The sequence below is a fragment of the Acanthopagrus latus genome, chromosome 22 (assembly GCF_904848185.1).
Source record: "Acanthopagrus latus isolate v.2019 chromosome 22, fAcaLat1.1, whole genome shotgun sequence".
Taxonomy (NCBI): domain Eukaryota; kingdom Metazoa; phylum Chordata; class Actinopteri; order Spariformes; family Sparidae; genus Acanthopagrus; species Acanthopagrus latus.
The window spans coordinates 12,761,098-12,786,355 of record NC_051060.1 but is presented as its reverse complement, the minus strand read 5'-3'; the positions used below and the strand labels follow the sequence as shown (position 1 = coordinate 12,786,355).

General features: G+C 39.3%; 1 protein-coding gene across 2 annotated transcripts in view; it reads left to right on the top strand.

Moving 5' to 3' along the window:
- Positions 1-25,258, top strand: part of ppp2r5a (protein phosphatase 2, regulatory subunit B', alpha isoform) — a 50,820-nt gene that overhangs the window by 1,941 nt on the left and 23,621 nt on the right. For both annotated transcript variants that reach the window (XM_037085495.1, XM_037085494.1), the window contains exon 2: positions 17,487-17,683. In XM_037085495.1, the coding sequence (XP_036941390.1) occupies positions 17,487-17,683 (197 nt within the window). The remainder of the gene's footprint in view (positions 1-17,486; positions 17,684-25,258) is intronic.

The following is a 25,258-nucleotide window of genomic DNA, read 5'->3' as shown; positions in this document are numbered from 1 at the left end:
TGTACATCCCTGGTACAGTATCAGTGCAGTATGAAGTGAAAACAACATTTGGAAAAAGGAATGGCACAGTAATGCTGTCCTCCCTACAGCTTGACAAGTTTAGATTTTGTGATGTTACAAAGTCGTTTCCAATACAAACATGCTGAAATGTAGCTCAAGTGCCGTGCCAGAGGCACGATTGCTGGAACACCTAAAATAATAAGTACACTGCTGGTTTTGCTCACACTCTTCATTCTCATACCCTGTCAGAATCATTCCAGAAATGGTCACAAGCCACTGTAAGGTATCACAATGCTGCACCTGGGGAATTTGAACTACTACTTGAATACAATATAGCTTGTTTTGCAGCAAACACTGAAATGTATTACAGTGCAGTGGAGAATGCAGGACAGCAAAAAATGCTTCAAGTGAAAGATGACACTGCCTGGGATAAAATGGGTGGCCATTATCAAACTTTGGCGAGTCTGTTGTCAGTTGATGCAGTGCTCTGTTGTAGGTGGAGGTGAACATGTGGGGTGGCAGTCTGCTAAGGTTTGGCATGTGACCTCATCACAGCCTGTTTCCTACCTGTCAAGTGTAACAAGGCTCTTCGTAAGTCCTGAACTTAGTATTTATTTGTTAATCACACATGACAATTTGATATTCATGTAAATTGAGAATTGTAAAGACTTGCAACCCTTCTACCAGTTGGAAGTTTTGTTTTGTTTTTTTTCCTGGTGTAGAGTCATTGATTTATTCTTGTGTGTTGAACACACACCATGATATAAGCTCAAATGCTATTTTTCATAGCTACAGTGATCTGTTGTGATGTTTGGTTAGTTACCATGCATGGTACTTGGCAGCAGTTGGTTAGAACTGGCAGCTTTATGCCCTTGTAAAGAATCTAAAACAAAAGTGGACACTTTGCACAAATTAAATGTCATACAAAAAATAGCTTCACTTCTATACACAATGTTTTCCTCCAAACACTGTGCTAACGTGACAAATCTAAGCATGTTCCTGACTGGATAGCTGTCATCCATCTTCCTGTCGCCTACAGTTAAGTCAAAGCTGAGCCTGCTGTGTGTTTAAGTTTCATTCACACTGACATGTACATTTCAACTGTTAACTTAAACAGTTTTATTGTAGTTTGTAATTTCACTGTTATGCACCAACGATCTTGGATTGTTTACATTAAGCTAACATAATACAAAGGTATGGAAATGCAAAGTAGATATTACATTGGGGTTGTAGTTGAACCCTGTCTGCAACCCTGTCTAGAAATATTAAATCCTTTTAAAAAATGTAATTTGACATATTGCCCCTGTGCAACCGTCACTTCTATCAACTGTTTATTTTTCATTTGGGAAAAATCAAAATGTCATAAAATCTTTTGACTAATTTTTTCACCCTTATGCATACAAGCCTCAACAGCTAGTCACTGGTGTTAATGTTAGTGAAGAGCGAGCACAGGTGAAGTCAGATAGACTTGCCTGGTCAAGTAGTTGGAACTTTACAACATGATGCAACTTCTTGCGAATGAGTCGTCATCAACAATCACTGCTATCGTTCAAATTTAAAAGGATTGTAGTAAGAATATTGTCTTATTTTCCATTTCTGAATTTTCTATGACACATTCAGAAGGCAAACAGTTAAAAGAAGCAGTTCCCCAGCTTTTAGAAACACTTGGCATGATTTTGTCTGAACAAGAGTGTTGCCCCACAACAGCAGCCAAATTGACATGAAACAGCATGGCAGCAACTGTCTTGTTGACAAATGTGAAAGTGACAGCCAAATGATCCGAGTTTCTTCCACTAAAAGCTTGAGGTTTATTTGTGCCTTGTTGTGGTGACTACAGTTGCCATAGGGTTAAAATCTGTATTTCAGTTCTTTTCAATTGTCTTTATTTGAAAGGGATGTGCAGATTATTAACTTGATCATTGATTCTGCCCATCATGGATTTATCGTATTTTGTGTATTATCTTCATTTATTACAAGGGGGCATTGTATATGCTCTGTGCACATTCTTGCATTTTATAAGTGCTTCACAACTTTCACCTTAGAGTTATGAAGCACTCCTTATCAAGGGATCCAAATCTAGTTGTCTTTGACACAGTTCCTTGACTCCTGAGTCAATGGATTGAGTATTTGACAATACTTCAAGCTGAATGTTAATTATAACAGTGTCATGTAGAAAACAACCTTTTGAAAGAGTGTAGTTTTTCATTTCTAGGAAATGTGTTGGAGTGTTGTAATTAATTATTGGCAGAGCTGTAAGGTGTTTACTGCTGAGGATCTATTGGCATGGAGGCACCAGAGGGCTACCCACTCACTAAAAGTTAGACTCGTTCTGCTTTAGGGACATTTGTGTCAGTGAGTCAGTTTGAAAACATTACAAGCTTCTACTAATCAGAGGCGGAAGAGAAGAAAACTGAGTCCCATATGAATGGAGATACAGTTGGAATCATAGCTGTGAGATGCAGGTATAACAATAAGCAAATGTTACAGTGCCATTATTTAAGACTAGAATGAGAAACTTTAGTGTTTGGGGGTGAGGGGTTACTGAGCATGCTAACTTAAATTCTATGTGCTAATTAGGGACGCACGATATGTTTTTTTTTTTTTTTCCCAGCTGATACTGATAACTGATAATTGTGATGTGTATTTCTGTTGTCTGAATTTATCTGTAATCATTTCACCAATACCTAATAAATATCTGGCCAATAGTTTCTCAACCCAATATATATTTCTTGCATCCCGATTGCTAATAATTCTCCACTGCGGCCAACAGTCCTTTTGCTAACACTGAAGGTAGCTGTATCAAAACTTTAGTTGTAATGACTCTGAAACTGGAAAAGAACATGACACATAGACTTGCTATTTTCTTGTGAAGCCCAGTTGTGAATAAAGACCTAAAACATAATTTTTCATGATCATTGCAAATGTATGCTCACTCCTATGTACTTTGTACAGATAGCTGTGTCAATTCCTTACGCTTTGTTGTAAACACAGGTGGAACAAAGGAATGTGATTCCTCTTGCCCTTTTTTTCCATGTGTCAAATTTTTGTTTGGGATGAATTTGTCTATTGAATATTGTGATTCAATATCATTGTTCCCACCTACACCACCTACACACAAATATTCTAATGAAGTGAAGTCGACAAACTTTTTTCAAGGTCGACTAACTTGCTTGTGTGAGGACTTTATATCGCACAGTCTGCATTAATAGTTGGAGCTTTCTCAGTTGTCATACAGCAGTGGATTTCAGGCTTTCATTTTTTTCTGAGCAATTTCAGGACTTCTTTTCCGTGTTTAACAACGTGTATTTTTCACTCTATTCATAAATAGGAACCCATAGATAATACATTTGTATCACTGCTTACTGCAAAGCCCACATTTGTGCCTTACCTTGAGCATACCAGGACCAGTAACATTTGTTCAAACTGAATTGCAATCTGTTGTCTATTAGCACACAATTGTATGACTCATGATTCAAAAACGGTAATGTCTGTGGTTACAGATAGGCTACATGCACAGGCATGGCTGTCCGTACTTGTGGCATGTTAAGGTGTTGAATTGTTGAAACAGTTTAGACGTAATATAAATGTCCACTTTAAAAACAAACTTGTTTTCCGCTGGCAACTTGAACCATCTCTAACAGAGCACGAGTGCAGTATTTGTAGTGCTTGGGGTACACTGAAACAAAGTAATAGTGGTATTGTGCATCAGCCCATGGCATAGTCTGAGTTTGTTTACACAGTTTCCTCAAAGCCAAAGTGATAGGATTAAGATGTTAACATGCAACAATAGCTCTTTTTGTGAGTTTAAACCAAGAATCTGGACATGGTTTCTCAAGTGAGAGCACATGCTTACCTGACCTACTTAAACTAAGTTACAATAATCAGTTTATCAGCCTTATTTCTGGTTGTTAGAGTAACCAGACTTGGAATGGAAATTTCTGCAGCTAGCAGGTTTGAAGTCCTAAAAGATTGTAGACTGCAAAGATGCTTCTTCCCTCCTGCAGTGGAGAGGTTGGAGTGCTTATAGCTCCTGTTGTGTGATAGACACTGAAAAGATGAGTCACTCAGAGACCAACATTGTTGCCATGGTAGCCAGAAGCCTTGAGAGCCAGCCAGGCTAATGTTTTACTTTCCAAATTCAGACTGCTTCATTTAGGTTGATATTTCTGTCACTGCAGTGAAATTTTGAGCTTTGCCATTTCTAACTAGACCTACGTTCACGTTTGGGTGGTGCGGTGGTGACTGTCACTTGTTTGAATATAGTCACAGTATCAGTCAGAAACTGCAATGATTTACATTCCCATGACTTATTTCACTGCCTCTAGCTTGAACCTTGAATGGTATTGTACATACTAGATTTATTTCAGTTCCATTGTGCTCATACTAGTGTATGCTGGTTTGGCCTCTCTTTTCTTTCACTTAGTCCTGGCATTGTCTGCGGATCCATTTTGCACCTGATAATGCTGAAACAGTTAATTAATTGATCTGCCAATAGACCGAAAATCAGTTGACAACAATATAGATATTCAATTAATCGTCTCTCTATGAAAGCAAGAACTGTCTGTCTGTCTGTCTGTCTGTCTGTCTGTCTGTCTGTCTGTCTGTCTGTCTGTCTGTGTCGGTCGGTCGGTCGGTCGGTGGGTGGGGGATCAGGATCAGACTGAGCTGAGACTTTCAACATGGCTGCTGCGTGGTTTAAGGGTGTGTAACGTCCGATTTGTTTGGACTACAACGATACCATTAATAAATTATTTCATAAATGATTTACGAGTTCTGCTAGCATTGTCAACCATAGCCACCATACCCAGTAGAAATGGTCAAAATGGGCTTCTCTCACGAAAGTGTCTGCAAGCAGGAAGTGTTTGTGAGCAAATAAACCTGTGCTACTCCCTTCCCTATTGGTAGAAAAAGGCACCATACCAACCAATCACTTTCACGCTTCTTCTTTTTTTTTTTTTTGAGAATCTCTGGATTTTTGGACCGTTGATCCGGTCAAGCTAATGATCTAAGAAATCTCTTTGGACTCATGGAATTGCGACATTTTCACTATTTTGTAACATTTTCCAGTCTAATTTTCAGAAATAAAATCAACATATTAAACATTGAAAGTAATTGTTGGTTGTAGCCGAAGCCCCCAAGTTTTAGCCAGCTTTGATTACTGCAACCTTTAGCAATGGCTCGACTGTTCATGGAAAACATGTCCACTGTATTGGCCTATTGATTGATAAGTGTGTGCCAAACAATCTGTTTCCATCATGTCTGCCTACAGATGGCCAATCGATAAATAATTTTCCAGGAAAAAAGGGACAAAGTGTTCTTGTTCTGTGTCTGTCACTGTCAGTGTCATAATTGTGGCCTCCGGCAGGTTAGAATTTGCCTCCACCTTTTTGTCTAAAATTGCTGCCTTGACGTTATTTTGTGCTGGCAGCCTGCTAGCAGCCGAAGATGTGGGTTGTGTAAATGTGTGCTCCCGTAATGACCAGCTGCAACAAGGGCTGGGTGTCACTGCATAATGCATTTTTATCCTGGAAGTGGTGGTAATGATTGAAGCCGCAGAATATAATTGTCTCCTCTTAAATTGAATGTGAATGGAGGTTCAATGAAGATCTTAGTACTAGATAGTACTCATTTAACTTCTGTACTTCACAGTCATTGTTGGTGCAAAATTCAGGTGTGTTTACACCTTGGATTCCAAAAAAAGTTGGGATTCTGTAAACCATAAATCAAACAATGTGATAATTAGCTAATTTTTTTGCCATGCACTCTATCAGAAATGGTTCAAACCTTTGTCGATTTTCATAAATATATTCTTATTCCATATTTCATTCCAGCAACCACTTTGTCAAGACAACAGCTCACAAATGCAGCTTTTCCACCATGCCTCAAAGCCATCTCTTACAGCTGTTTTGATGGCCTCCCTGTTTCGACATAGATGCACAGTTATGTCACATCCTTCCACCACGACTTTTTAAAAGGACAGCTACTAATAAGTGACTTGAGTAAGAATGTCTTAGTTGTGGTGTTTTGTTTCCCACCACAGCTAGAGCTTCTTATATTGAAAGCTATTCTCATTCATCTATTATACTTGCAGCAATTTTTCCGCATCATGTGGGCTGGCTGTGTTCATCTCTTCACCAATCTTTTATTAGCATGCAAGGTTGTTTTTATGCAAAAAGGAAGTGTATGCTAATTCATTACATGCAGTAAACTGCCCTGTTGCAGCATTGAAATCTGTGTTACCAGAGTAGATTATAGTGCTGAATCCATATAGTGCGGTCCTTTGTGGCATTCATACCCTTTATTTTCATTATTGACTTCTCAAAAGCTCAAAACTAGCCATTTTCTGGAGTAATTTGTTGTTTTCATCTACAGGACATTTGTAAACTGTAGTCAATGGCCATCCCAATGTCCTGAGCACAAGGCGATGTCATGTCATTTAGCGTGTAATCCAAAACATGAAAACAGGAAGTGGCGGAATGGAGTGCGTTGAAAAACAAAGCACACACCATAGAGTTCAGCTGCGTACACAGAATTCTGCCCCTCCCACACACCGCGCTGATTTGCTAGCACATTGCCAATCAGAATACAGCTAGCACACAACCAATCAGAGTGTCCGATGGCTCAGACAGTCACCCTTCTCAGACTTCGCAAGTTGAATTGGAGCAGACGCTGTCCACACGGTTACAAAAGTTTCAAACGCAGCTGAACACACCGAACAGATTTGTCCCCGAACTCGTCTCCCCAAATGCTTCAGTGGGCCAGTGGTTGACCTGGTATGTTTCAGGCTTTACATTTTGAGGGCCAGGAACCTTCCGTGTTCGGTGTTTTTGCTTGAAAACTATTTAGAATAGTTGCAGATTAATTTTATTTCCATCATCTACCCAATAATTGGCTTATCTTTGCATGTCTAAATAAAGTAAGCACTGGCAGCTTGGAAAGATGAACAGTGTGAATGTGCCCTTATGGAGCTGTTTGTGATTGAAGAGCCAGTGATGTGAAAGCAGTCCTTGACGTGTTGAAATCCACGATACGAGGCAGAAATAGGAATGTGCCAGGCATCCGGCCTACCAGGTTCGTTCATCCTATTTCCATGCTCAGCCTTGACCTCTCTTGGCCGGATCGGCTGACATTCATCTTTCTCAGCAACTGTAACACATGCTCAAGTTTCAGAGTGACTGGTAGAGGCAATGTGAGTAAAATGACAAGAAGTTTCTTTGAGACATGGTGGAGTTCTCTTCATAGTAGAGTATGAAGTCCAGAATAGAACTAACCTCAAAGGAGTTTGATTCATTTCCAAGAATGTGTTTTATGTTTTGATCATCCTTGGATAGAGGAAGGAGTTCTGGCTCTCCGCCTTACTGAAGACAGCAGGTTTCTCATTGTGATGACTTCCATTTTGCCACAAAAACACATTTTTTAAAATGTTTTAAATGTTAATTGTTTTTCAAAAGACAGACAAAAAGAAAAGAAGAGCATAGGAAAGGAAGATACAACATACAGAACATAGCACATCTAAAATTGTGATATCAGTCCATCAGTAAACTCATATGCAATATACTCACTGCAAATTCAGATACATCACCACTCTCCTGTAGCAGCTTGCTTGTTGTGGGGAAGCCCTGACACGATTACTAAGTGCAGTAGAGTTCCGCAGCTAAAAGATGAAAATGTATGATTATCACTCCAGGGAAATGCAGTCAAAGTTCATATGTTTCTTGCCTACCAGTTTATAACAGCTATTATCGAGAGTGGACAGGGAAAATAACGTAATTGATCATTTCTAACCACACTCGGTAATCGACTCGCAGGGCTTCCCCACAACAAGTTAGCTGCTGGAGGAGAGTGGTGAGTTGTGTCCTCTTTTCAAAATTGGGCTAAGATAGCAGATGTTTGATGCCTCGGGGTGTTAGACCATGGATTAAACTTACCAGAATATCCCATTAAGCAATCTCAGTACAGGGTCCCACATCTTATCAAATACCTCTCCTCTATCTTCGTTATAAAGCCTCAGTTTCTCAAGATGTAATGTGTTGGACATTTCTCCCAGCCACGAGTCATATGTCAGCACAAAGTCAATTTTCTACGAATATAAAATCATTTTTTTTTGCAGTCACCTTCCTGAATTGAATAGCCTTCTTCTCATGTTTGTTGGTAGAAGGTAGAACACTTGTAGCTCCCAAATCCGCTGCAAGCAGGCTGGGTACCAGGCTTTTTCCAAAAGCCTCAGAAAAACAGTGAAAAATGCTTGACCAGAATGTGCAAGATTACCTATCGTAGATTTGCATCGATAACACCTGGGTGAAAAGGTAGGGTAAAATCTGTGTAGCTCAAAAACACTTTTAACCTCTTATTAAATGCCTTCAAAGTCTTCACTGCATATATGATGGTGAGTCTGCAGCATCATGGATGTAAACTGTAACTTGACAGGTGTGCAAAGACATAATACTGCAGGGAGTAATTCTATTTTCACATGGACCTTTGAAAGCATATTTTCATAATAAAAAAACACTTTTATGGATGTGGTCAAATGGTCTTTTAGGGCGAGCTAAAACCACATGTGTTGACCACACACACTTACACACGAACACACCCCAAACCTAAAAGGGAAAGCTAACACTAAGTGTTTATTTTCTGGAATGACAGGCTTTGAAACATATTGGCATTGGTGTGAAGCTTGAAATCATTTCAAGACTGCTGTGACTTTATGCTTTCTTGGTAAAGAAATAATACATATTAGATTCTGGTGTATATACAGTTCATTCTTTAATTTTACCAGCTGAGTTTATATTATGTATTTTAAACTCTTCTATCTTTGAACTGTTGTCTTTATTTTTACATCTTTTCTTCCCGATTCATTTTGATTACTTAACTTTCTATTAACTCACAGATGTAAAATCTTTAACGTGTGCATTCATTTTATTTTGCCCAGAACAGTTTTTTACTGTTGTTCACATTTGCAGTTTGTAGTTAACAGCAATAAGTTCATAGGATGATTGTTGGTCTCTTTTGTTGTGCCATCATTATTTAAATGTGCACACAAACAAAAGTCTGTAGTATACATGTGGTACCATCTTACCCAACCAGTTCAGCAGCTGCAGTACAACCTATGTGCCACCACGCCCGTCATGCATTAATGGTCTCATTATGCCTACAGTAGACCGTCACCCCTGTAATTTTTCAGCTCAGCAGTCATGTTCTACACACGTTGAAGCACTTCACATGTCCTTCAGTGTTGTCATACCAGTCATACCAATTCATTCATTTTCTTTCTCATATTGTGTCAGTCAAGAATACATGTCAATTTAATGGGCAGGAATGAAATTACAGCCAGTGCAGATGGTGTAAATGACCAGATGTAGTGCTCTAGCTGTTTTCCCACAGAGAAATGATTAGTGGTGTTCCAGAAGTTACAGCTAAATATGAAACACTTCAATTAAGTAGAAATGTAATGTATGATTTTGGCCTTTTCACTTCTCTTAGGTCTGCCTATTTCAGAATTTTATAACTCTCAAAATCTGTCACTATTTCAATCAAGTAAATGGTGCATTTCATTTGATTGCCTGTCATTGTATCTTCCGGGGGAGAGTCAGAGAGGATGAGAGGAAGTCTGGAATGAGAGTAAATGGAAACCTGACTAAAATTACCTCATTAGAACATTTTTGCCACGTTGTGTCAAATAGATTTTCATCAGCAATGGTGGTTGTTTAAAAGCATATTCACCACCAGCAGAGCAAATTTGACTGTGGGATCAATTGTGTTTGTATGTGTTTCTCACACAAGAGTTTACTCGCCCCAAACAGCCAGAATACTGTTCATTAGCTGCAAGATAGTCAGCAACTGTTTTGAATTCAAATCAACTCTCAATGAGCTTGACACTCACCATAGGTCTCTCTGTTTTCCCCCTCTCCTCTCTGTAACGTTGCGTTCCCATGCAGCTCCAGTTGGCAGTTAACGTTACAGTACACTAACAACAATGGTGGTAACCTCTGTGGATAATTGCAGTCAGTTTGATAGATAGGAGTGAAGATAACTGATTGACTCCCAAAAGTTTAAAAGTAAAATCCAGACTCCATATGAAAGCTGGATTAAATGTGACTCTAGCCGTTTTAACTCCAGAAGGTCTGGCTCTGCACCTGACTCTCTCCTCCAGAGCTGGCCGGCTCTGATGAGCTGAGCAATGGCTATGTCACTACCCGGCCATTTGCTGTTACTATTTGTGAAATGTGTTCCATTTAAAAGGCCATAGTTTTGACAAGTTTAGGTGTGTTTGACCTCAGCGCACCAGTATGTTTATGTTAATTATGAACTCATATGTGATAGCAGTCAACCCAGTGCACTGATTCAATACAAAAACCTAACTTGTGTTTATCGTCGCAGTGGACAGGTTGTAAAAGGACAGGAAACTTCTGGCAATGGAGACAAATTGAATTTAACTCCGAATTGTACAATCTGAGACTGTGCAGGACTAATCTGTGTTCAGAGGTCACCTGACCTGCATACCCTTCCCTTAGTTTGTTTTGGTTTCTTTCTGCTTGGCGATATTTCTATGAAATGTTGATGGACACCAAAAGGGCAGGGGGAAGTGTACAGTAGTTTTAATGTGGTGAGCTTTAGATTTCTGAGGTATAATATAAATATGTTTGTTGTATATTACCTTGAATAGGTCAAACCCCCAACACTATGTGTTCACACTACAAATCCATCCTTATATTTGTGCCAAAGCATCGGCTGAAACACTCGGATCAGCCTTGATGCTGTGATTTGATAAATTCTTTTGCAGATTGAAAGATGATTATGCGCTGAGACAGTTTGTTTCTGTTTAACTACATTTCAGATTGAAAAGAGACGGCAAGTGCTGTTGCTGCTGAACAGTGTTAATCAAATTGCAAATAGAGGTCAGATACTTAACTCTAGCTGCGCAGTATCAAATTGTCATAGCTCTGAGAAATATATTTTTGTAAATTTAATATCTACTCCCTATAATGCAGCATAAAATGGTTTGCCATTACATTCTAAACCTGCAAATTTAGACTCAAGTCATGTAATCCTGCTTGTGTTACAAATAAAAACTGCGTGATCGCCACAAATGTACCCTGTGAGTGATGCATTTCTGTTTTCCAGGACCATTGCCCTCTACAGCAGTAGAAAGCAGCAGAACACTATTCATCCAGGGCACAGTCAGTCATTGGGGCAGTGAAACAAGGCACGCTTAAATGGAAATGGGTTGCATAACTGCAGCTATCCACGATGACGCAGATATTTATAGTTTTAACGTTATGCTGTGGAAGATAGCTGCTGGTTTGAACATAAAAATGGAAAGGAATTGATACGTTGCAGTTTCCACTGTAGCCTTGTACACTGTCTTTAATTCTTTTTTAATATCAGGGACTTTGAATTATGATCGACTCCAGGAAATGTGTTGGTTCCAAACTTTCAGCAATTTCTTTTATATTTTATGATATCTACTAAGAGTTGCATTTTGTTTTATTGGTATTAATTGTAAGCTGCAGGACCTTCTTTATATGTGTTAACCTCTCTAAATTATTTTTAGTAAAATACATTTGTTTGTACTCAACACAAGTTATAGAAATATCTCCCTGCAGCTCTGGGCCTCGAACACATTGTCACAGTAGCTTACCTGTGGACATTTTTTGGCGAGCCTGACTGATCCTCATTTCTTTGGGCTGATACTGGTATTAGAAAGTAACAACATTCTGATATCGACACTTTTGATTTTATGTAGATATCCTTATATACACAGAATATACAGAGTTGCAATGATCCCTTAAATTCAGTTGTTAAACACTTGTGAAAAGGATATGGACATAATAGAGGCAGGAAATGTTACAGTTTAACAAACAGCTTTTTTGTCAAAAATGAAATTGGTACACTGCAAACCATGTTATTATAGCGGCACATTTTGGACATTGATATAACAATAATCTGGTCATGCTCAAATTTTCCTGAAAAAATATTTTCTAGAGAAAACCCCATCAGTATCCTTGTCGTCTCTCCTGTCTATCTAAAACCTTAAAGTGAAACTCTTGTCAAAATGCAACCTAGGCTTTTTTTGTGGTGTACCCGAGTCAAACCTTCGTTTAAAAGCATAATCCACTGATCCATCCATTGAGGCCTTCAGTTATCCTTCTCCTCTCATTTATTCAGGTTTTCCCTCTAAAAAAAATTCCCTTTTGTCTGTGTGTCATTTATTAACATTTGATGACTCTTCAACTTCAAACTCTCTTTTCAGTGCTGTCGTTCGAGAGTTGAGATCATATTTCCTGTTTTTGCCAGCAGATCTGGTCTTTGTTGTGCGTAATACACTGCGCATTTCTGAGAAACTACTCTGCATCATTCACACAAAACTGACTAATTTCAGTGTCTCAAACATTGTAGTTTTATAAAAAAAAAAAATCATTGATTTATTAATTGGAAATGGAAAGTAATGACACTGAAGTTCACACACAAACATTGCTGCAATTTAGTAAAGTTAACAGAGATTTTATTCGTCTATGATTTAAACACATGAACAAAACTTCATTTCAGCAAATCTGTATATGCAATTACAGGATTTGGAAATGACAACAACATTGAGCACCCTGCCAAACACACTTTGTTCTGCAAGCATGCTTCTTAACAAATCCCAGCATAGCATTTGTCCCATGTGTGACTCATCAGTGTGGTATTTACCCATTTATAGTTGGCTGAAAGATATGACCAACATGAAATGAAACCCAGAAAATGTTAGACTGAATGATTTGTGAAAGGTTTGGTTTCTACATGACAGTGGTCAGCAACATTTAGAGTCTGGTGTTGCTAAATATGGAGCAGATGAGCTGTTGTGTTTCTTTTGTTTGGCACAACAGAAAAGGCTGCAGCTTATTTTAGGACTTTGCTACTCTGATCGGTTCTTTTTGGATCTTATTCCACGAATAGTAACATAGTTGAAGTCTGTGGGTGATGACTATTCACAGAATTGAACAGAAACCGTTCAAGATTGCCTGTAAATCCTGTCATTTGAGGTCATGCTATCGTCTTTAAGTTATTCAAAAGGTCTGTTAAAAATGTTAAAAGCTGTGATTCAGGGTTCCCATAGTTACAGAGCCCTTTTCAGTAGAGAGGTTTACAGTCAACAATGCCATCAGAGTTCACCAGAGACACAAATAAGACCATTTACAAGTTATTTCCTAACCCACTCATTCAAGGAATAATTATACATCTTGTGCTGTATCAGTTTGTCCTTCTAACCCTGCCACTGTCTTACTCACGTTCACGTGTGTTTATAAAATTGCACGTTATCACATTCGGATAATAGTTTAAGTACATCCTGGAGGTTTGTGTAAGATACAGCAGTGCAGAGAGATAACTTCTTTTAAATGTGTTTCCTTTTTTTAATTCCAACGTCGGCTGCTTTGTGATGCCAAGATGAAATATTTATTTGTGGGAGTGAAGGAGTCCTGTTTTATCCGTCAGATCAACATGACCATTTATTGCTCTGAAGCTCTGAATCCATGTAGATCTTCGACAGCTTGATTAATCTGGAATGTCTATCTGATTTCTCAAATGTTTTCTTCTTCTCTGTTTGTTCGTACATGGCTTCATAGTTGTAATGGAAATATTTTCCTTCCCTGCTCAGAACCCTGAGGAATTGGCGCACTAATGCATCAGTATATGAGAGGCAAAAATAGCTTCTCACAAGGAAAACAGACACTAAATGAAAGAAAAAGATACATTATCATCAAACAACATAGAAGAAGCACTAAAATCCAACATGAAGAGATGCGTCCTATAGGGCTGGGACGACGCATCAACGTAATCGACAACATAAATTTGTCGACATTAATAATTTACATTGACACGTCGTCCCAAACAACCAAAGGGGTAGGCGAATATCCGGAAGTGGTTGAAACCCACTGAGGCCCATTAAATGCCCATTCTTTTGGGATTTTTTTGAAATCACATAACTTGACATGTATCCTGTGCCAACAAGTAGCTTCTGTGTTTTCTACACAAACAATACAAGGTAAAACAGGCTCAACTACCTTGTACGTAACATTCGGGTCACGTAAGAAGAATTTTTAGCATCTCCAGTTGTGGGGAAGCTAACACTGACATAATAATGTTCGCATCTTTCAGTCGCATAGTAGGGAAATAACTTTACTGTTCCGACAAGATGCTAGCATACAATCTGAAGAGAAATACAACTTTTAAGGTTCATGTTGAGCAAACTTACCAGAACAAAATCGATGGAGTCTATTCGTCCATTTCTTTTAGGTCTATGTCAACAACTAGGCTACTAGATTAACTCTTGTCCCACTCCAGCCCAGTGGTGGCGGTAATGCACCAGAATGCTAGTCGCCAATCGCTGCGGACTCCATATTTTAAAATGGTAGAAGAAGAATTCAATCAACAACAATGGTGGAGGCATGCAGCAACAGCAGCGAGCCCGAGCACGAGGAGCAACAAATAGCAAAAAAAGAAATGTGAAATAATTGGTAACTAAAAAGTGAATTGTTGGATTAATCAAAATATTGATTGTTAGATTAGTCGACAAATCAAAAAAATTATCACTAGATCAATCGTTTGAAAAATAATAATTTGGGACAGCTCTAGTGTCCTATTCGCCCACAGTAGTAATATGAGTTGTGCTGATTTACTGGGTTGCGTGACATGGAAGCTATTTTAAAGTCTGAATTTATTCTCTGTTACACATTAGCAATAGAAAAATCTGTGCCACATGAAACTAATTTAATATGGTGTGGTCAGCCTGAAGGTGTTTGCTGCATTTAAACAGTAATTTGTTGATGGTCTCTAGTGCTAGGGCTTGGAGGTGCACTATAGTCACAGTGCATAATTGTCATTGTCATTCCAATTACCTTATGTCTCATTTACATGTTGGAAAACGGCTAACATCTTGGCTGCACTTTACCTTACCTTCTAGTGCAACTAGCTTGATGTTAGCTTTGGCAAAATATCTGCCTAGCCTTGTTTGAGTTCTCTGGTCATGTGCAGTGATTTCACTGGTAGAGTCACACAGATAGGCAAGTTCCTTGGTAGACAATTAAGTTGGCCATACAGTCGGTAATTAGATTGAAATTAAATGGTCTTATTAGAGGCCTGCAACAGCTGCTGGCACCGGGATGTTTTATTTTTTGTCAGAGCATTTGATTAATTGATTGCTGTCTGGTTTTCAAGGAATTTTCTACAAATATGAAAAATAATTCTAAAATTACCCTTAAAGTAATTAATTGATTATCTTGACCTTGCAAAATGTATTACTGTGTCATTAGCAAATCAGAGCAGTTGCCTCTGAAATGCTCAATTTTTGTCAGAAATTTTAACAACGGTGGCACACCTTTCAGGCAGATAGGCAGGGAAGACCCTGGCTATCTTATCTGCTCTCAGCAACAAAGCAAATGAGCGCCAACTGTTTCTTTAAGGTGGCTATATCTGTCTTAGAGGCTGAAAAATGTGCTATTCACTGCCTCTGATGCAAAGCTAGAAAGACTGGATGATTGAGTCCAGTATGCCAGTGCTGACTCCCAGCGTTACACAAGGCTACAATACTCCAGTTTATGCTCTTAGAGGGAAGAAATGTGAGCTACTCATGTGTCATGTTAACAACAGCACTATCAGGCCACAGGGGCAACTTAGTCCTTTTTCCTCACTTGTTCCAGTCAGGTATTCAGTCCATCCTTTGAATGGAGATTCCTTTGAGATTTGATACTTCAGAAATTTGGCATTAAGGCAAAGAAGTGTGTTAACAAGTTACACTCCGATATTTAGTTCACTCATAGCAGCAGCCAGGGGTCTGACCTGTAGAGGTCAGTTACGTAAAAGCTTTGTCAGCTGTCAACACCACTGGAACATTTTCAGTAGGTGTGAAACATTGTGAATTTTTTTGGCTGGGCCTGACTGTGTGTTGCCCCCATTCCACACCATTTTATGGGTAATGCCTTTTCGGTTACATAACATTACTCAAGAAGAAACTCTTGACACTTTTTATCCTGACTCCTCTCCTTTTGCAGTTAAAATATACTCTCTGTGGTGCTGGAGTGTGAATACACAAGTGTGTTGTATGTTTCAGGGCTGCAACAAATTACTTTTACCTCCTTCACCTCACTCATGTCTACGTTTGTTGGCTGGTTGATTTGTCAGCAGGTTTACACAAAAACTACTAAGCGGATTTTTATCTAACTCCAATGGAAGTGCTTATCCAATAAAAAAAAAGTCTGGATCTTAGCAGACATTTTTTTAATGTTTTATTTTGTTTTGTATCAGTCTTGTTTGAATTGAAGGTGACTTTTGGGCCTTGGCGGAGTTAGGCGCTCTTTTAGTTTTGATTATGGAATAATTTAATGATCGGTAGTCTAAAACATGTCAAGCTAATGAAAAGGGGTCCATCACAGAAAGTCTTGTGGGCGGGACATTGAAACCCCAGAGAGGAGAGAACAGACATCGAAAGATTGACACAAATTATTATATTTTACTTATTGTTACTGTACTTATTTTATTGGCAACTGGAAACAAAAAACACAGATACGCATAATCAGAAAAAATCTGAATATCGTTTAATATAATTCCTCACTGTAAATATATTCAACACAATGCATTAGCGGCATTTATGTTACTCAAGTTTTTATATAGATGGGAACCAGTACTAAAGCTAATTCACCAATAAACAATTAAAATGTATTCACCTCAGTTTCATTTACACAGAAAAATGCACAATGTAGACATTCAACCTACAGAGAGACATTTATCATCGCCTCAGTGTCAACAAGTGTCATCGTTGGCATCTATATTTGTGTAACCCTTAAACCTTTGCAGGGTATCTGGTTCTATAGATGTTGTAAATCAGACCTGCAGCGCTGGTTCCTGTTGCCGTTATAGAAAGAGTCCTGTGTCTGCAGCGATGAGCTGCTGCTCTGTTGGAACAGAACATCACTGTACAGTGTGTCACTGCATTTCTGGACACCTGCCAAATGCTGTTTATAGCTTAGCTGGGGTCAAGTTTGACAGCTCTAATAACCCCGAACGCACTCACCGTCTAATCCATAAAAGGCTTTACAATCAAAGCCGAGAATGATGGGGCTGCCTCTGTGTGGCAGAATACATCCGCATACTCTGTTGGTTGGCCTGTTTGTCCAGCTTTTAGTTTGATATGTAACAGTGTGTGATAAACGAGCAGATTGGAACATTTTAGGACATTTATTGGCAATTTAATTTGTTTCAAGGTGTCATTCCTTCATTCCTGTTAGATTATTTGAGGATGGCAAAACCTAAAAAGAATCCAAGCTTTTAAAATGTGTTATATTGCATTTCCTACTGTTCTGCACAGCCAAGTCTAACCAGCTTGGGGAACAGTTGCAGCTGTCATCATATCTTGTCTCATCCATATTCTGTTTCCATGGAGCATTAGATTGTGCTGTCTAGTGTACATAAGCAGTGAATCAGTGTATTTCCCCTCATTTGTGTGATTTCAGATGCCCCCTCGACAGAGCAGCAGGAACTGTTCACCCAGAAACTCCAGCAGTGCTGCATGCTCTTCGACTTCTTTGACTCGGTGACAGACCTGAAGAGCAAGGAGATCAAGAGGGCCACGCTTAACGAGCTGGTCGACTACGTCTCCACCAACAGAGGGGTGCTGGTGGAATCTGCATACCCAGAGATCACTGATATGGTGAGGAAACACAAATACAGGGCTTCAAGTTCTTTCTCTGTATTTCTTAGTAGAAAATTAACTTTGCATGCAAACCCATGGTGACAACAGCAGCAATTAATCACTACCAGCATTATTTATTTAACAGCAGAGAGGTCTCCTCTCTGTGTCACTATGAAACATCCTGTGCACTTGAGCAGGATTAAAAAATGCAGGCTGATTGCATGTCTAGACAGGGTGTGTCATGTCAGCAGCAGCACGTGTTGACACCTTCACAGCACTCACTTTACTCTACTGGTTCCATTTACACACACAGCTCCACAGCTTAAATACAAGAAAAGCCTACTGTTCTTGGTTTAGTTTCAAGTTTTATCTATTTAGTACATTTTTTTTTGTTTCCTTAGCTCTCTCTCACTCTCTACATTATCCACTAAATACAGTAAATGAAGGGAGCAGACTTGATGATACCATTTTCTCAATTTTCACACATATTTTAGATGTAATAGGTGCTGTGTCTCAGCCCAACTAGCAGTCTGGATCAGTTCAGTTCAGTTCAGTTTCTTTTTTTTTTTTTCGGCACCATTGTGAAAAGTAGTGGACGGTATCAGAAGAACCGTTCCTCTTTTTTGTTAACCGTTGTTGAGGAGGCTAACACAATGAGACAATACTAAAAGGTGGAGTCAAAACACTGTAGATCACTGATGGGCTGACCGAACAGCCAGAGTCGGCTCGGCCTCTGTGCTCTGGCTAGCTGCAGGATTTTCACATGCAAGAACTGTTTTCTGTTTTAATAAGCAACTACACACCTGTGCTGTGTGTTGAGAATGTGGTGTCGAGCAAAAGAGAGAGCAAGCGGTATAAAAGAGACGGTGAACGTGAGCTTAGCAGAGCAGTGTGTTGGTTCATAAATGCAGCCCCAGACAAACAGTTAAGTTCAGTCCCCCCTGTTGTTTTCCAGTGACGGGAAAAGTGAAAGGGGGTTACCCCATAAGCCAGCCAGCAACCACCCTGAGTACATTTAGGAGTACTGTCTGCACTGGAAACCATGGCTCGACAGATGTCGCTTTTCCTACCAATTATTAGAAATTTAAGGAGACCAATATTTATCAAATGTATTTGATAAATGTAGTTACTACTCAACAGATTCATATTAATTACTGCTTATAGGCTATTAACAGTGTTGTTACCAATCAGGTATTGTTGTGGGTGGGACATTGTGTCAGAGGGTGTTGTGTCAGTGCCAAAGTAGCACATCTTTGATTTAGTGCATTTTATCAGCAATATAACAGAAAAATTGCCAACAGTGATAATCAGAAAAGTGCTGAGTATCAGCCCTGATATTTAACCTGGACAACGTTGGTACTTGGTAGAAACACAGCTTTATTTACTGTATTTTGTATACTAGTAGTAGCTTCTGTCTGAAGCTTGTATGATTACACCCACCCACTCAGTTTGTAAAATAATTCTAGCAACTGTAAGCGACTTGAGTCTCATTCACTGTATCAGACAAATACACTGACATATGATGTAGACTTCTAACCTCAGTTAAACCAAGACTTCCTGTAGTTGTGTCACAACAAAGCCCATATCATTACACTCCCTTTTGGTTTCCGTGTTTCAGTGCTTCATCCAAACACCAAATAGCAGCGCTGTTCTCTGGGGCAATTTTGCTTGTGCAGGTTAAGTCCTATTCCACACATCCATTTTTGTTATGAGCAAAATTGCGAAGTTTCCTCAGTTTTTTGTCCATTGTGGAGGAAAGAGTAGATATACAAAATAGTTTCTCCTGAAGTCACCAGTAATTTGAACCACCATTTCAACAACCCACATAAATGTTTAAAATAAAGGAGTCTTTTCTAATTATGTCTGTGTCAGTCATTATTATTTACACGGCAGGCTGCATTACCATACATTTGCAAGTGATGCATATCTGTGCTGGTTGTCATCCTTGTTCGGTGTGATTGTTATCAGGGTTGTGTCGTCATGCATTTTTAGAAATCTGGAAACATGTTTTGCACTTTTTGCACTATGACACTTTAGTTCTTTAATGATGTGAACTTCTATTTTATTGACATGATCTGGAGGTATTCAGTACTTCCATGAGTGTATTTACTAGAAATGTAAGAGCATAGGGACAACTCACCAAATGTCGGGGGTTGAGTGATGAACACTGGCTGCTGGAAGAATCCTTCAGAGCTCATCCCTTTGGCCAACATGCTATAGATTTGTGTCGATGGAGCAGGTGCTCTTACAGCCTAGTTTCCTCCTACGGTACAATAGTGACTCATGTGCAACATTTAGAACACACCAGTCAGTACTGTAGCCAGTGCTGCAGTGATTCACTCCACACTGTAGATTATCATGGATACGAATGAAGACCTCCACAGCTCAGTCAAGGAGTCTTCAGATTAATAAAGGACTCCAGGCACTCATCCATGTTGTACCTTGCCAACCATTGATTCAGGACCTGGTTTGTCTTCTAAGGTGTTGTACGTGTAACGTAATGACATTGTTTCAGCAGCTGATATGTGCTTGGCAGTCCAAGCTGTTAAAAGTGTGTACCTTCAAAAAATGACTGTAAATAAATGCAATTTAAAAAAGTTTTGGTTATACTTTTGTGCAACGACAAGTGCAAAGCAACAGGTCTTGGGCGCGTGGACTGTGTAGGCGTCCCCAGTGCCTCCTGCTTTTTCAGTGTAGGTGCACACCATGAAGGGCAGAAGGGCTCAGTGAAGTGGAATATAAATTGGAGGGTGCCGTGATTAACGCATAATATGTCAGCTAGTCACATGACTGGTTTCATTGCTGTGAAACAGCTTAAGAAATGAAGAATCGACTTCTCCAGGAAGTTTGGATGATGTAAGGTGGCAAGGTGTGAATGTCTGCATGTCTGCAGCTCATGACATTTGTTGTCAGGTTGTGTTTAATTTGTTAAACATGTTGTCAAAGTTGTTTATATGATGGCATTTAACTGCTGAATTATTTCATTTTTGAAGGTGCACTATGTAGTTTTGGGTAAGAAATTTCAATCTAAGCGAAAAAGATCTTTATTGACATACTTTTTATATGCTTAAACAAACTATTATTTCATGACTGAATAAACAAACAAAGTGTAAGCTAGCCTCGGTACGGCTGCCACAGTTTGGCAAATGTTTGCAGCAGCAGGTCAATGCAAACATGAAATTCGAAGGCAAATATGAATTTGACAGCAAGCAACAACTTGCATTTAAGGTAAATGAGAAATATCTGCAATTATTTGTGCTGTGTGAGTAAAATATGCTTTGATTAGAAGCATTTCAAATTCTGATTTTACACAGTTTCAGTCCTCACGTGGCAGAAAACCATGTGTGCAACATGTCATCCACTGGCTCATGAGCCACTTAACATGGAGTGGTTTGTCCACCGCACATCAGTGATCTTTTGGGCTGCCAGGTTTGTAAGGCCGGAGTAGAATAGATGCGCGACTCCGGCTGGTACACAGGTATTGTCTTCTGTCTCATTTATCAATTCAGGGCAGAGCGGAGGGGCACTGGTCGAGGTAAAGAGAAAACCCAGGTCACTTTAAAGTGTCTGTACTGCAGACTTCTGAATGAGGTTAGACAAATAGCAGCTGCACTTTCAGAAAGCTGGCTTGATAATAGCTCTCCCGGATACTCCATGCTTGGCATCACATGATAATGAAGAGGTGAGTGTTCAAAGTGCTGCCCATTATTCTGCTGCAGTGAGGACCGCTTTGATCACAGAGGTTGTTAGGCGTACAAACAGCACAGTTTCTCATCAATGTAAAAGGAGTCTTGCTTCTTTTGCCAACTCTATAATTAGTGTTATGTGTATATTATAGAAAATCAGTTCTCTGAGACAGATTTGATTGAATTCTTCCCTTTTGTGCCAGAGATGAGTGAAAATCCAGCAGAGTCGGTGTGAAAAAGAGCATCTTTGATCTTATGTTCCCACCTTTTCATCATCTTTTCACTCAATTCTTGCACATTTTCCTCTATCTCTTTGCCCTCCTCTCCCTCTGATCTCCTGTGTTACTAGCTGCTACTGTCACTCTCGGTTTGGCCCTATACTGAGCTGCAACCTCTGCTATAGTCAGCAATCTCGCACTGTTTTCACTCACAGTCATCGTTTTAGGATCCTCCCACTTACTTTCACACACACACACACACACACACACGCATACGAATCACTGTTTCCTTTTTCCTTGCATGAACATTTGTCACACATTTCCTTTCTTCGTTGTCTTCTCACACCATTTCATCTTGTTTTGTCCTGCTGTAGTTCTTTTTCAATATTGTGAAGTGATTAAGCATGCAGGATGCTGAGAGGAGGAATTATGCAATTCACCACGTGTTAATGGCTTTTTTGTCACTTAAAGTGTTATTCTTTGTCTTACTTTATTTGAAAGACAATACATCACATTTTTATTTATTTATTTTTTTAACCACTGTTCCCAAAATGTGACGTATATATGCAGAAAGCTCAGTGTTGCCATGGAGACATGAGTCAGCTGTAGGCTACAACTTGAGCCCTGTTTTTCTGTATTTGTATATATTTAGGTAAAGCGGGACCAGTGACAAGTCATGCAGTTGCAAATCCTGTATGTATTGTTCATGGTGATGTACAGACAATTATTTCTGGATTACTTTGATGTTAAGAAAACTTAAAAATGTGATGATTTCAGGCAAGTTCTAGACTTATGTGGAGCACCTTTTTTGGGGGGGATTCAGACCCATGGCCCTTTGCTTTATGTTGTGCCGTCTTGATCTTTCCCATTTACCTGAATCTTCAGCTGTCACGTGTCATTAAGGCATTAAAAAGCCCTTCAACTTCATTAAGAAACACACTCAAGAATGGGCATAAAGTTTGACACAAAGTGTAGCAATTAGAGGCAAAGTGTGTTGATCAATGTGTCAAACTACAGTAACTGTATGTTGTTAGATATAATATTAAGAATACTAACATGCACTTGTGTTTCATCTCATGCAGTTATGATGCCTCATGTATTTCTGCCTGAGTTTGAAAACTTTAGCTGAAGGCCAAAGAAGTTTTACATAGATATCATATCATTTTTGTGGTGAAGTTGGTGGTGATTATAATGTTGGTTTTCAAATTGTAGCCTAACTTTAAGCCAACTGATGGCATTTAGAAAAAAAAAATTGATGGTCTACTTGGTTATTTCTACAACTCATCGAATGCTTGCAAAATGTATATTAGGCTGCAAAATAGAATACAATTAAATCTTAAAACTTTAAAACTTAATTTTGGCAGTAACAGTCTTTGGTCTCTAAAGTTTGTGTAGTCTTTACTGACATCCACCAACAGTTTTAAATTCTCATAAGTGCTCTCATATTTGAAGTAAAACCTACCCTCCAGGTTTTTCTTTGTTTCTCTGTATAACGTACAGCAGCAACAGGTCATCAGTATCCATGTTCCTAAGCTGCTGATACAGCTTGAGTGTGAAGCATGTCCTTGGTGCCACCGTTTACAGAATGTTATTGTTCATCAGTGTGAATGCTCACATAGTTATTTTTATAGTAGTTGTACTGATTGTTCTTGGTGTGGACCCTCAATGCCAACAGGCTGGAAGGGCAGTCCTGCCATGTTAGATATGTTGTACTTCCACCTTAAGAGGCTGTATGTGGGTTCCAATTCTGCCACTGTTTGAGCCCCACTGTCATAAACCCCACACTTGATGTGACTTTGTGAGCATTTGGCCCCAGAGCTCTCCTCTGGAAAAATGGGCATCACACTGAGGCGCAGTGTCTCGCCTGGCAACCCACTCTGTGAGTCATCTGATACCAGCTCAACCAATGATGTGGCTCACATCAAAGAAAGCAAAGGAATACACCACAGAGAGCTTGTCGAGGTGGCACACTGATTATTATTCATCTGCCTCATTATGAGCATCTGCATACACCTTCACACTCTGCAGATGATGATGTGGAAGCCTATGCACCTTAATGCAGTGTTGAAGGCTGGTCAGTCTCACCTGAGGTGCATCCTCACAGCTTTAACGTCCATGAATAAATCATATAAATGTTTTTTGAGCAGAAACTGTTTACAACTTTGCACATGTGAATGTTTCCTTGTTTTCCTTGTCTTCTGTTACAGCAAAGAAAAAGAAAGCAGTTTAAAGGCGGCATATTTCAAACTGTAATTGGCATTTTTTTGTATTTCCCGATAGTTTGGAGACTAAAGGGATGAATCAAATAGAATAATTCAAACTGGTAATTTTTCTTCTTTGCTGGCACTTAAATACTTTCGGACAGTAACAGAGGCGTAGTTAAGCTGAATTATAATAACTTTCAGATGCATTTGTGGGTGTGTGGTGGATGCTTACATGTGCAGTTTTATTGCAGACTTGTCAAAAGTGCTGCTTAAAGCAAACAACAGCAGAAAATGAAGTGAATTACTGTCTGTATAAATCATGCAGGGACTCAACAGGTTCTGTCACTGTTTGGCTGGAGAAAGGGATAATGATTTTGGATGTGCAGTTGTCATTTCCAGATGGTGTTCTCAGCAGCTCAGAAACAGCTGCAGTACATTCACAGACTTCTCTAAAATAACAGGAAGGACACAAGCAGGCAAATCACAGCCCAGTGCAACAGTGGTGAGCTGAAGGGCATCTCTGAATGCACAACTCATTCAACCTTGAAAGGGATGGGCTGCAGCAGCACAAGACAATGCCGCGTACCATTCCTCTCAGCTTATTACGAGATCAGGCTAACATGGTCATGTGAAAAGCAAAACCAAATCATGAGTGCTCTATCACCGAAGCAGTGTTGCTGACCAGGCTTTCCAACAGGAGAATGTATGACGTCATCATCTCTGGATGACTCCAGGAATATTAAACTGACTTTGTATTGTCAGAAAGCTGCAGCTGAAACAAATCCTTTGAAGATCTGCTGTAAATGGTCGATGATATAAAATCATTCATCCAATTGTAAAGGAACATAATCGGCCAACTTTAAAGCAGAAATTCTTGAACCATTCAGGCAGCGTAGGAAGCAAACAGGGATTTTGGAGAAGACAATATACATCTGCGATCCACCAAAGTGTCGCAACACAATTCTTAGGGGGTCACAAGAAGCTTAACGTGGTAGGAAGGCTACAAAAACTAATTTCCACTACACAAAGTTGCTTTTAATCTGTGTTTTGTTTATTTGTATCCATATGAGAATAGACTAGGTAATCGTGTAGCTGCTTCTTTGCTTGCCTGTTTATTGCTTTCCACTCTTTTGTTGATAATGCAGGTATGTCCAAATATGTTGAATACCGATTATTAATGCAAAACAGTCATGATTAAAGGTGTAACTCAATTTAACAACCAATTTAACACATTAAAGTGCGTACCACTGCGTAAACACACTATCATGTGGTGGAGAAACTTAAAGGAAAGAGTCTTCCTCCTGCACGCTCTACCCGGGTGCCATCCCTCTCTTAAACCAAATGGAGTATTTTTACAGTAGGTAAGAACTAACAAATTTCCTGTTGTTTGCTTTGTGTGTCAAAGGGAAACAAATATCTTGGCCTGATTTTCTGGTCGTTGTCCAGAATTTAGAATTGTGATGATTTAGAAATGTCTCTAATTAA